This window comes from Peromyscus maniculatus, chromosome 1 (assembly GCF_049852395.1).
Source record: "Peromyscus maniculatus bairdii isolate BWxNUB_F1_BW_parent chromosome 1, HU_Pman_BW_mat_3.1, whole genome shotgun sequence".
Lineage (NCBI taxonomy): Eukaryota > Metazoa > Chordata > Mammalia > Rodentia > Cricetidae > Peromyscus > Peromyscus maniculatus.
Window position 1 is genome coordinate 7685535 of NC_134852.1, and position 14310 is coordinate 7699844.

Consider the following 14310-nt stretch of genomic DNA (forward strand, 5'->3'; position numbering starts at 1 on the left):
TTTGGGTCATGCCATCAGTTAAGTCCTTTACTTCTCTCTTAAGTTTCGATTTGGAAAATCTGTCCAGTGGTGAAAGTGGGGTGTTGAGGTCTCTCACTATTAATGTGTGGGGTTTTATATGTGGTTTAAGCTTTAGTAATGTTTCTTTTACATATGTGCCCTTGTATTTGGGGCATAAATGTTCAGAATTGCAACTTCTTCTTGGTGGATCTTTCCTGTGATGAGTATGTAATGCCCCTTTTGATCTCTTTTGATTGATTTCAGTTTGAAGTCTATTTTGCTGGACATCAGGATGGCTACACCTGCTTGTTTCTTAAGACAGTTTGATTGGAAAGTCTTTTCCCAGCCTTTTATTTTTAGGTAGTGTCTATCTTTGAATTTGAGATGGGTTTCTTGTATGTAGCAGAAAGGTGGGTCCTGCTTTTGTATCCATTCTGTATGCCTATATCTTTTTATTGGTGAATTAAGTCCAATGATATTAAGAGATATTAATGACCAGTGATTGTTCATTCCTGTTATTTTTTGGTCGTAGTGTGTGTGTACTTCTCTTCTTTGGGGTTTACTGCTGTGGTTTTATCTGTTGCCTGTGTTTTCGAGTGTGTATCTGACTTCCTTAGGTTGGAATTTTCCTTCAAGTGGTTTCTGCAGGGCTGGGTTTGTGGATAAGTATTTTTTTAATCTGGCTTTGTCTTGGAATGTCTTGTTTACTAGTTCTACGATGATTGAGAGTTTTGCTGGGTATATCAGTCTGGGGTGGCATCCATGGTCTCCTAATGTCTGCATTATATCTGTCCATGTCCTTCTGGCTTTCAAGTCTCCATTGAGAAATTGGGTGTTATTCTGATGGGTTTGCCTTTATAAGTCACTTGGACTTTTTCCTTTGCTGCTCTAAATATTCTTTCTTTATTATGTATGTGTATTTGTTTAATTATTATGTGGCAAGGGGACCTTTTTTGGGGGGGTCTATCCTGTTTGGTGTTCTTGTATCTTCATAGGCATTTCCTTCTTAAGTTGGGAAAGTTTTCTTCTATGATCTTGTTGAAAATATTTTCTGTGCCTTTGAGTTGGTATTCTCCTTCTTCTATCCCTATTATTTGTAGGTTTGGTCTTTTCATGGTGTCCCAAATTTTTTGGACATTTTGGGTCATGACTTTGTTGGCTTTAGTGTTTTCTTTGATGATGAGTCTATTTCTTCTACCGTATCTTCAATGCCAGAGATCCTCTCTTCCATCTCTTGCACTCTGTTGGTTATACTTGCATCTGAAGTTCAGATCATTTACTCAGATTTTCTATTTCCAGCATTCCCTCTGTTTGTGTCTACTTCATTTTATCTATTTCCCTTTTCAGGTCTTGGACTGTTTCCTTCATTTGTTTCATTGCTTTTTCATGATTTTCTTTCAGTGCTTCATTGTTTCCTTCCAGGACTTTATTGGTTTCTTCTACTTTGTCTTTTCCTCTAGTTTTTATAGCATTCTTCCCATTTTTTTTCTTTTCCTCTATACAAGCCTCTACCTTCTTCATGATGTTATTCACAAGGGTGTTTTCTTCTGCTTCTTCCAATTTTTTATGTTCAGGTCTAGATATTGGAGGAGGGCTAGGTTCTGGTGATACTGTATTGCTCTTCATTTTGTTATATGTATTTCTGCCTTGACGTCTGCCCATCTCCTTGTGGTTTCTTCTTGGTCTTATCAGCGCATTTGATTCATACAACACTGACAAATTCAGGAAGTCTCTCTCTCTTGTCCAGATGAGAGCTCTCTTGTCCAAATGGGAAGTCTGGGGCAGGATCAGAGCTCTTGTCCAGACAGGAAGTTTGGGGCAGAATGGCCACTCTTTTCCTGAAGGGAAGTCCGGGGCAGGATGGGAGCTGGGGGCCTGTCTCTAAGTCTCAGGAAGTGGCTGGGATCTCTGCTTTCATATTTTAAATGCAAAATGGCACCTATATGTAGAACTTGAAGCTTTGGAGGTACAGGAAAAAATGTGTTTTGACAAACAGTTAGTTATCAATGATAAGCAGCCTAAATAAAAATAAAATTATATGGGTGTGAGATTGGAAGATTATTGGATTCTGGTACTGGATATATCTATAATTTCACAAGAATCCTGAGATCCCAATTTGCCCCTTAAAAATTCTACCTCTAAGCTGGGCGGTGGTGTTGCATGCCTTTTTATCCCAGCACTCGGGAGGCAGAGCCAGGCGGATCTCTGAGTTCGAGGCCAGCCTTATCTCCAAAGCGAGTTCCAGGAAAGGCACAAAGCTACACAGAGAAAACCTGTCTCGAAAAACCAAAAAAAAAAAAAAAAAAAAAAAAAATTCTACCTCTAACCTACAAGATATCGGCACAGGTCAGATGCCATTACAGAGCAGGCTACTTTTAAATTGGAAGAATGAGGAAGGTCATGCAGCAACTTTTCAACACTTTGTGCTACCTGACATTCCCGTGAACTTGTGGGGATGGGATGTGTTAGAAGGTATGGGAGCAGTGCTTACTACACAGCCTGTACAACAGATGCTGAAGAGTCAGGGCTACTGCCTGGGCAAAGACTTAGGGAAAATACTTCAAGGAGACCCACTACCTGTGCCAGACAAAAGCTGTGTCACTAGATGTCCTAGGGATACAAGAGGATTAGGGTCTTTTCCATAGGGGTCACTGCACAGCAGCCTTTGATTATACAACCGATTAAAAAGCACTTGGAAAAGTGATGACCCTGTATGGGTGGAAAAGTGACCCCTTACTAAAGATAAATTGGAGACTGTGAACACATTAGTTAAGTAACAGTTAGATGCTGGACATACCATTCCTTCCACTTCACCTTGGAACTCATCTATATTTGTTATTAAAAAGAAGTCAGGAAAATGGAGGCTATTACAGAGTCTTTGAGTTGTAAATAAAACCATGCTTCTCATGGGAGCAACACAGCCTGGTTTGCCTGCCCCTGTGGCAATTCCTAAACATTGGTGTTTAATTGTGATTGACTTATATTTTATTGGCTGCTAAAGATAAAATACTAGTTTTTGATGCATTTTCTAAATTACAAGAGGTTCTTAGCCTGGCTAATTTACAAATAGCCCCAGAAAAGATACAGGTATCATTATTTAGGTCATGAATATTTGGTTTTTCTCATTCAACTACTGGAATGTTTTGACAAACAGGTCCTATATTATGGGTACATTCCTCAGCTTCTCCAGCAAAAATCATTACTCCTTATCCACAGGCTGTTGCTCAGATTATATTTAAGGTAATCAAGATCAGTGTTCAAACCTTTGGAAAGGAGCCAGATATTGTGGTGACCCCATACACCCAGTCTCAAATAGCATGGTTGCAAGCTAATGATAATGATTGGGCCATATTGACATGCTGCATGCAGGGTCATTTTGATATTCACTACCCCTCCAATGACGTGTGTCAGTTTTTTAAAATTGCATTCTGTTATATTTCCCAAGATAGTACAGATGATTCCTATTCCTCAGGCCCGTATGGTATTTACTGATGGTACTTCACGTGGTTTTGCTATGGTGGATTCTGGTAACATAATGAAGAGAATAAAAGTCCAGGGCACTTCTACCCAGATGGCAGAGGTACAGGCACTGTTGCTTGCTTTACAGATGTTTTCTGATGAGAGTGTAAATATTTATACAGATAGTCAATATGTGGCACATGCCATTATGCCTTTGGAGACAACAGCCTACATACCATCTATTTTCTCCCATTCATGAATCTTTATTGCAAGTGCAAGGACTCACATGGTCCCGCTCACATAACCTTTATGTGGGCCATATTAAAGCTCATACCCAATTGCTTGGACCTCTAAGAGAAGGTAATCAAAGGGCTGATGCCATTACTCGTATGGCTGTCACATTAATTTGTTCTGCCTTTGAAAAGGCTACTCAGTTGCATTAATGTTATCATCTTAATGCTGGATCTCTTCATCATCACCTAGGCATAACCTGGGAAGAAGCCATCCAGATAGTTAAATCATGTCCTATTTGTGTTGAATTTTCACCTGTTCCTCATTTGGGAGTTAATCCCCAAGGACTTTTACCTAATCATGTGTGGCAGATGGACGTCATACACGTGCCTTCCTTAGAAAATTACAATATGTCCATGTGTGTTGGTACATATTCTTCTCTAATTTTTGCTTCTGTCCATTCAGGGGGAAAGGTTAAGGATGTAAAGAATCATTGTCTTCATTCTTTTGCCTATATGGGAGTGCCAAAATGCATAAAGACTGATAATGGTCCTGCCTACAGCAGTATGACATTTTCAAAATTCTGCCAAGACTTTTTTATTGTTAATAAGACTGGTATTCCTTATAATCCTCATGGACAGGCTATAGTAGAACGCTGCCATCATACCTTAAAAACATATTTTGGTAAAGTAAAAAGGGGGGAGGTAGGGGCTCATCTCTCCTCTCCACATTCTATTCTTTCCCTTGTTTTATATATTTTAAATTTTTATCTGTGGATTCTGCTGGATTTTCTGCTGCAGATAAGCACTGAAGGGCTCCTGTTGCAAATCATCCTCTGGTGTGATGGAAGGATCTTTCCACTGGCACTTGGAGGGGACCCGATCTGTTGTTGGTGTGGGTCCAGGGATCTGTTTGTGTCTTTCCACAGGACAATGAGGTGCCTCTTTGGGTTCCTGAGCACTGTGTGCACCCTGTGGCTGCTGCTGAATCCCAACATAGCAGAGACCTATTGGGCCTTTGTGAAAAACTCTCCCTTTCTGACCCCAATTGGGATTGAGAGCCCAATATGGCCAGCCTTGGTAAGCATTAACTCAAGCTTAGGAACTGTAGCCATGTAGTTGGCTTCTTCAGAAGGTAATGTATGGTAACTGCTTTTTCAAAACTGTTGAGAATGTGTCATTCAGACACCTTGGAAATTAAGGATAACTCTGAAGGTCACTGACCTCCATTTGTTAACTATAGCAAGCCAGCTAAGCCTTTCACATTTTGCAATCCTCTTCGAGCTGGTGTAGTACCTACTTTTCAGGAGTGGCTCTGTGCAACATTTATTGGCCTCCTGAAATTCATCTAGCCTTTTTTGAAGATACCTTAAAATTTGAGTCTGAATGTAGCCATTATGAGACCATTAGTTCTGCCCCCTGTTTGCTGTCTTTTTCTCTTTCTTTATGGTTCTTAGTTGTTCTTTTGCAGAGCTGCCAGCTTAAGTCATGCTGAGATCAAGAAAAATGGCGGTTTATGTTCCTGGAGTTGTGTCCATGCCAGTGGACTGTGGCAGTTAGACACAGATGATGCTCACACACTCCAGAAAAGAATCTGACATCACTGTTGCCATTGTTGCTGTTATAGCAGTGATGTCCACGCTGCTGCTACTGTTTCTGGGATTGCTATTTCATAATTGGTTACTACAGCTAGCACAGTGGAAACCCTGGCAGCAAAAGCAGCTACCACAGTAAGTTAACCTTTCATTTTATTGGGCATGATGAATTTAATTCTACAATTATATATTTGAATTGGCTTTGAAAGTTGTAAAATTTATAAAACTCAAGTTCTACTTGCCTATGGGATACCACCTTATGAGGACTCCAATTTGCAGTAAGGCTCGTTAAGGAAGGGAATGGCTCAATTGCCTTTAGCCTACTGACTTATGGGTAGGTTAGGACTATTGTTGGTCTTCTATGTGTTGCACAGATTGCAAGCCCAGCACCACTTTGAGATCTTTGGCAGCAGTTACCCTACAGCTCATGTGGTTGAGTCTGTATGATAATGAGTATTCAGAGATGGGTAATGCCTGGGGGGCAGTCATCAAACTAAGCCAGAGTGCCTGTGTGGCCTGGTAAGGTATCTTCATAATGGGTAAGGTGACCTGCTGATGTCCCATGCAACCTAAGTCAGAAGCTCATTTTTTAGTAAAAAGGGACCTGTGAGCCCTGCCCCCCCACTGTGAGTGACTACCGCCTTGCTTGCCAACCTGGACCAGATATCCTCCCTATGCTGATTCCCTTCCAGTTTCCTTCTTACTGAAAAATCACTGGAGGTTCTTTGTTTGTGTATCCTGCATTTGGTGTAAACAGCTTAGATGCAAGAATGTAGAACATTGGGTAGTGAACTTCTGCACACACACACACACCCCAGGGATCCTCCATTGTGCTGTATGCCTGGATTTAAGGTTTCCTCTCTCTTTCAATAAACAGCATTAGGCATTCTGCTGTGGTGAATCACTCGCTGTCTCTTGTCTCTATTTTTTAATCCACAGCCACTTGCTCAGACATGGTGAATGGGTGCAGTAGCACAGGAATTACCACAACATTAAGCTCCATATTGGGCATTAATATCTTGTATATTGAGTGTGGGTATAGGTTCAGGCAGATATGAGAAAAGTTGTATGGAGGTACATCAAGGATGAATTCTTATCCTTTTCTAGCTGTAGGGTGGATTCACTTCTATGGACTAAAACACCCTTGGTGAGTAAAGGATTCACTTATTGTTTTACAAATCACACCTTTAACAAGTCAATTCCATATACCAAAGTCTTTGTTCTAAGCCCCCAAGACAGATAATGCCAAATGCAAATTCTCCTTTTTATCATAGGTTTTTTGGAGGGGGGTTGGATTTTGTTACTAAGTTTTCATAGGCTTTAATGCCCTAGGAAAACTCTCAGCTAAAACTTCAAACACAAATTGTGGAGACAAGGGTAACAAATACAAAAGGCAGATCAAGGCTAGATGCTAACCCTCCAGTGTTAAACCGGATATAACTTGTGGGAATTCTTCCTTCAGGTTTCATGAGTCCAAGGTCCATCTTTTCTACAAAGTGAGTTCAAAAACATCCAGAGGTAAACACTGAGACACGGTCTCAAAAGAAACAAACATATTTGAAAATGTTTGCTCATATCCCTCTAAGGATCACTTGTAAAACTCATTGTATCACCCACTAGATTTGGATAGAATCATGTCTTTGTCTCTGTCATTGATGTACCTGCTTGGGGAAGTAGCCATTCAGTATTCATGTATCCCCAAGAAAACTTCACACAAAATACCCAAAGCATATCTAGGGCTGAGTAGGAAGCTGGCCATGATAAGGAACCTACAGCTTTATGAGTGTGGTCTGGCTGAACTGATAGAGAAACAAACAAACGTGGACAGGAAAAGCACCCTGAGCTGAAGGTGTTGGTTCCGGAAGATACCAGGATTATTTCTAGTTAAGTCAATTCTTTGGTGAAGAGGACCATGCAAGCTAATGTAGATGGGTATATGGAAGATGCTCTGCAAAAACAGACTGCAATCAGATATGGGTTTGTAAACCTAGCACGCAAGAAGCTGACTGAGAAAGGGGAGGAGATTTAGACCTGGCAATTTCAGGAGACTTCCTGTCAGAAACCAAAACCAAAACCAAAGAAACCCACAGGAACAGAGACCACATGTTTTGCAGCCCTTCACAGCAGTGGGAAAAAGAGGCACTTGCCTAGAAAGAGCAGTTCCGGTTTTTGAAAGGACTGTCTGTATAACATACTCTCGACAAGGAGGCACCATACTGAGCAGGCAATATACTTTGTGTCTGTTCTTTTTGCAAGAGGACAAACCATCTGCAAACTTTTGGCAATTGGAAGATGCTATGATCCCCACCGTCATAATTCTGCTTTGTCTTGGTGAGAAATGAAGTTGTGGAGAGAGAATTCTGTTCTAAGAAGTAGTCTACCTCACAGTTGAGCAGTAATCCATCAGGATCTCTCAGTACCTCAGAAGGGATCTGGAAGTGGTAGTCCTGCTCAGGATTCAAGTACATACACTCACAGGTAACTCTCTTGCAGGACTGAGTCTGGGCCCCAGGAACCCAGTGCTGGCAGGTGAGTGTCTTCCCAGCTTTTCTAGGGTGTGCACAGTCAGTGGGAATCAATGGTCAACTCTGAAGAAAAGAGATAGAGAAGAGCTGGTGTGGGCTGATGCTGGTGTTGCCTGAAAGTTCCTGAGATTGAGAGATTGCAGTTAAGCAGGATGTCCTCTGAGCTAGCTCCCATTTTTTGTTGCTATTGTTGTTTGTTTGCTTTGCTTTGTTTTGTTTTTTGTTTTTCCTTTGTTTTGTTTTGTTTTGTTTTCAGGGGGCCTCTCAAAACCCACACTCAGAGCTGTGCCAAGTAATGTGGTAACCATTGGGAAGCAGGTAACTCTACTTTGTGAAGGCCTCTTAGATGCCCAGGAATACCATTTCTATAAAAAAGGTTAACCCAGATTCCCAGGTACCAACAGCTGATGAAGAAACTGAAAAAAACGACAAGATCTATATCTCATCCATTAAAAGTCATGAAGCAGGCCAGTATTGGTGTTATTATAAAAGCCCTGATGGAACATCAGAACACAGTGACACCCTGGAACTGGTGGTGACAGGTGAGTGGAGACTCAGGAATAATATGAATCCCCGGATGTGACTCTTTAGAAAAGTTTTCTCTGAATGTATCCCGACTTATTACTCAGGCCTGGGGGACAATCCAGACTGTATGAACCCATTTAATATTCCATATGTACCTCTCTTAAGTGTCTACAACAAACCTACCCTGTCTGCACTGCCATACCCTGTTGTAACCTTAGGAGGATCTGTGACCCTCTCATGTACCTCAAATCAGAAATATGATGGGTTAATTTTAATTAAGAATGAGCAGTTCTACAGCTCCATGGACTCACAATATGTATATGATGGGCTGTCTCCAGCCAGATTCCAAGTGGGTCCCATCACTCTCACTGAAAAATGGAGTTTCAGATGCTTTGGCTATTACTCAAGCAGCCCTCAAGTGTGGTCAGAAGGCAGTGACATCCTGGAGCTCCTAGTCTCAGGCAAGAAAGTTTTATCCTCTCTATTGGAAGATACTGAACTTGAAACAGATTTCCAAAGGAGACCCTAATGTGTGATGAACACAGGGAAGGACATGTTCCTGAGTCCACAACACAAAATACAGATTATGAGAGTCAGTATAGAGAATGCACTGATGGGGGATCTGAGATGGGAACCTGGTAGGGTCAGCAGAGAGATGGATGTTCACATGATCCCCCGTGTCCTTCTGTTATACAAGTGTGAACGGCAAGTTTCTTATTCTCCATGCAACTGGTAAAATCCCATATTCCTCCCACCTACTTGTTTTCAGGAACCCTCCAGAAACCCAGAATGTGGGCTGAGCAAGGCTCTGTGATCACCTCAGGGAATCCTGTGACAATCTGGTGTGAGGGAACCATGGAAACCCAAATATATTTCTTGTATAAAGAAGGAAGCCCAGCACCCAGAAACATTAACTGCACCAGTGCCTGATCACAGGGCCAAGTTTATCATCCCATCCATGAGAGAGAATAATGCAGGGCGATATCACTGTTACTGTTATAACTCTGCTGGGTGGACTGAGAAGAGTGACGCCTTGGGGCTTTTGGTGACAGTTGAGTAGATATTCAGGAATTATATGAATCCCCAGTTGTGACTCTTTAGAAAAGTCTGCTCTGGATGTATCCCCACTCATTACTCAGGTATGGGGACAATCCAGACTGTGTGAACTCATTTAAAATTCCATATGTATCTCTTCCAGGTGTCTACAACAAACCCACCCTGTCTGCCCTTCCAAACCCTGTTGTAACCTTAGGAGGATCTGTGACCCTCTCATGTACCTCAAATCAGAAATACGACAGGTTCATTTTAATTAAGGACAAGCAGTTCTACAGCTCCATGGACTCACAATATGTATATACTGGCTTGTCTCCAGCCAGGTTCCAAGTGGGTCCCATCACACTAAGTGAAAGATGGAGTTTCAGATGCTATGGTTATTATGCAAGCAATCCTCAAGTGTGGTCAGAAGGGAGTGACATCCTGGAGCTTCTAGTCTTAGGTGAGGAAGCCCCAGGCTCCCTATTGAATGACATTGAACTTGAAACAGGTTTCCCCAGGAGACCCTAATGTGTGATAAGTACAGTGAAGAACAGGTTCCTGAGCCCATGTACACAGCATGCAGATTAGGGAGTAAAAATACAGAAAGTGCTGAGGGGTGCTCTGAGAACGGAACCTGGCAGGGTCAGCAGAGAGATGATTTTCAGATGGTCCTGTGTGTCCTTCTGTTATACAAGGGTCAACTGTTTCTCTAGGAGACCCTAATGTGTGATAAGTACAGTGAAGGACAGGCTCCTGGACCCATATATTCAGTATGCAGACTATGGGGGCCAAGATACAGAAAGTACTGAGGGGTGTTCTGAGAACGGAACTTGGTACAGTGAGGAGAGAGACAGGTCTTCAGAGGTCTCTATGTGTCCCTGTGGTGAGCACAGGGAAGGACATGTGTATTAGCACACAGATACAGTTGCAGAACTGAGAGTCAAGATACAGAAACTAATGAGAGGTGTTGTGATAATAGAACATGGGAGGGTCAGCAAAGATATGGATCTTCAGATGGTTCCATGTGTCCTTCAGTTATTCAAGGGTCAAGTCTGAGATTCACATTCACTGTACAACTATTTAAAGTCCCACATCCCTCTCACTTACCTCTTTTCAGAGACCCTCCAGAAACCCAGCATCTGGGCTGAGCTGGGCTCTGTGATCATTTAATGGAATCCTGTGACAATCTGGTGTGAGAGAACTAAGGAAACAGAAATATATTTCCCTTATAAAGAAGGAAGCCCAGAACCCTGGGGTAGATTTAGTGCACCAGTACCTGATCACAGGGCCAAGTTTATCATCCCATTCGTGACAAAGTATAATGCAGGAGGATATCACTGTTACCGTTATACCTCTGCTGGGTGGACACAGCACAGTGACACCCTGGAGCTGGTGGTGATGGTGACAGGTCTGTGGAAACTGAGCTTCAGAGTCTTCACATTTTTCTATGTGTGGGTCCCTGAAAGCTATGTTGCCTGGGAGAATAGGACCCGCATGCAATAACAAGGAAAAGTTTGATCACACTAACATTATACTTGCTGCTTCACACTTCTAAAATGTATGACACCATGTGGTTGATTGTAAGCAAGTTTAAACACAGTACAAATTTGGAAAAAAGTTTCCTACTGTAATAGAAAATCCAGTGAACAACTAGGATCAATTGCATCAAAACTCAACTCAAGGCCGGGCAGTGGTTGTGCATGCCTTTAATCCCAGCACTTGGGAAGCAGAGCCAGGAAGATCTGTGTGAGTTCAAAGGCCAGCCTGGGCTAACAAGTGAGTTCCAGGAAAGGCACAAAGCTACACAGAGAAACCCTGTCTCGAAAAACCAAAAAAAAAAAAAAAAAAAAAAAAAAAAAAACTCAACTCAAATGTGACCATGAAGATGGGTTCTATAGCTAAAGGGCCTTTAATCTAGTGTGGTCAATGACTGACATACTGTACATGTCAGCAGGCTGTAAAGTGTATAGCACATCTTCCCTAAGATGGACTTTATTAACTGAGAGCTAGTGAAAAAGTCTAGGGAGACAGAGTCTGGGATAAACATTCTGGGGTATTCAGGTGATGTCTGGAGCTACAGATACATGGTCCCCTGGTTATTAACAACATCCACTCCCAGCTCTCTTGATAGAAAACAGGTATTTATCAGTTGAGGAGACACACTTCGTGGATAACTTTCCTGATATCTCCCATGTTACTTGTGAGATCAAGCACATCATGTGCTCAACATTTTTCCTCAGGAAATATATCTTCCAAATGCTTTTACATACAGTCCAACTGCTGGTGCCAATGTATCATTTAACAGACTGTGTCCTCTTTTTACTAAGGGTCATTGAAGGTAAAACTACTCTGTCATCATGGCCCAGCCCTGTTGATACCTCAGGTGGGAGGGTGAACCTCCAATGTGTCTCATCAAAAAGATATGATTGACTCATTGAAACTGGGGAAGAACAGAATTTCTCCAGGTCCCCCAATGCTCAGTAACCCACACACTGGATAGTCCCAGGCTCTGTTTCCAAAGATCCCTGTGACATCCAACAAGAGTGGGCCCTTTAGATATTATGGATACTTGAAAAGTAGACCACATATGTGGTCAGTGGCCAGTAACCCTCTGGAGATATTTGTCTCAGATGAGGACCTCTTGTTTGCTCAACTGTTTTTGATAGGAGAACTCTTTATCACTAGATCTGCTGCCCCGAGGATGGTTCCAGTCATGATGGCTGAAGGTAGCCCTTGGCATCTATTGCTCAGATGGGAGAGCCCATGATTTTGACCTAGAAAGAATAGAAGAATGCATTATCTTAGTTAGGGTTTCTAGTGTTGAAATGAAATATCACCATCAAAAAGTAAGTTATGGATGAAAGGTTTATTTGGTTTACAATTTCACAGCACTGTTAATATTTAAAGGAAGTCAGGGCTGGAACTCAAACAGGTCAGGACGCTGGAGGCAGGTGTCATTACAGAGGTTTAGATGGGTGCTGCTCACTGGTTTGCTCTTCATGGCTTCCTTAGCCTGCTTTCATATAAAATCCAGGATGAACACCTCAAGGATGGTATCACCCACAGTGGGTTAGACTCTCCCTTCACCCCCTGGAGTCTGACCATAGAGGTCTAAACTAGAACTCTGTTGAGGATTGGTCCAGGGACTCAATATAAAGATGGATAGATGGAGTCTCTTCAGAGAGGGACAGGCACATGTAAAAGCCGCTCTCCTTTCGATTTCTCAGTTTCCACAACTGTAAATTGAAAAGCACTGGCCTAGATGTTAAGTTCTTTTTAATTCTGACCTTATCTGTGTCTTCGTCATACAGAGAAAACACTTCCAAAATTGTTGTGCCGTATCTGACACTGTGATGGTGACACTGTGTATGGGTATGCAACAGAGCCAGGACAAGGCATTCAGGCTCCTTCCTTTCAGTTCATGCATTTTATCTTCAGAGTAGGGAACACAGCTGAAGTTTGGATTTCTTGCATTTAATCCTCCACATTGTGCCTTCCTGCTGGGTGACCAGTAGGTAAAATGTCTAAAAGTGATAGGAGTCAGTCTTACATTGCATGGTTATGTGAGTAAGAGGTGGTGAATACAAAAAAATGATATGGACCTCACACACAATTTCTCCTTCATAAATTTAGTTGCATGTTCCCATACCCTAGACTGAACAGAAAGGATAGGAAGGCTTCCTAAATTCTGAATTGGAAATGGGAGGTGATTTTCTTCACCAATTCTTAGATCTTGTCTTGATAAAAAAAAAAAAAAAACATCAAATTCAAGTGTCTTAGTCTGAAGTGTGAACTCAAACAAATTCATGTCTGTGAAGGATCCAGAAGGAATCATGGCACCCTAGGGAAGGGATTGATACTGGATCCTTCTGAAGTTTTGTGATTAGCCTAATATGCAATTATAAGAAATGAAAATTACTGGAAATATGAATGCTGACTTCAGAGAAGACTCTCAGCTGTCTTATGTACTTCATTAATTGTGTACATTCTCTTCTGTATTTAGGATCTGCTGAGAACATCACTATATCACAAAACATGTCCAAACCAAACACTGGTGAGTACAAATTCTCACTCATACAGCTTTTCTGAGGGTTTTGATATCTGATCTTCCTCAGTTGATTTTCTTCTTCCGTTCATTCTTTCTCCACAACCACAGACTCAGAGACACAGGATCACCACACAGTGGAGAATCTGCTCAGAATGGGGATGGCAGCCTTGGTCCTTGTGGTCCTTGGAATACTGGTGTTTGATGCTTGTCACAGCTCTAGACATGATCAACACAGAAATGGACTATGAATGGGAAGTACAGCAACACATCTTTTGCAGTGTCATGGACTAGACACTAAGTATGGGGATTCAGGGTGGATTTGTAAGAAAATACAGTTGCTCATGTTGGAGAACTGACTAAGGGTAATGTGAATTGAGTACAAGGGAAATAAATGTCTGTTTATCGGGATGGAGAGTACTTTCTCCACCAATCCTAATTATTCCCTTACATCTTGCTGTGGAATTTGCTGACCAGTGCCTCTTTTCTTCTCACCTAATGACTTGGGGAAACATTCTGTACTATCAACTAGGGTTGTCTCCTAATCTATACACTTATTCTGCTTTGTCTTACTTTCATGTAACTTTCTATTATTTTAGATTACTATGTTCCCATCAACATTACAAACTTCAGGTTCTTTTCTACTGAGAGCAAAGTACTAATCTCAATTACAATAAACATCAGCAGAAATAAACCACCAGGATAAAAAATAAGTTACTTTATTCAAATGATATTCTGAGACTCTTCTTGCAAGCTTTGGGACCTTCAGTTTTCACCATTTGATAATTCTTTTAATAGGGAAAAGATTGCCACTGATATACCATTGCTGGAAGAACTCATTGGCAGGATATTATTCACATGGTGTGGTGGTATTGTGTTCCCCAAAATATTGTGTA

The 14310-nt window shown here is 41.6% G+C and overlaps 1 protein-coding gene across 1 annotated transcript in view; it reads left to right on the top strand.

Annotated features, from left to right (window-relative positions):
* LOC102926513 (leukocyte immunoglobulin-like receptor subfamily A member 6) overlaps positions 1-14108 on the top strand; it is a 40591-nt gene extending 26483 nt beyond the window's left edge. The window contains exon 12 of the mRNA XM_076568905.1: positions 13526-14108. Coding sequence (XP_076425020.1) covers positions 13526-13665 — 140 coding nt within the window. The 3' untranslated portion in view covers positions 13666-14108. The remainder of the gene's footprint in view (positions 1-13525) is intronic.
* Positions 14109-14310: the final 202 nt, after the last annotated feature.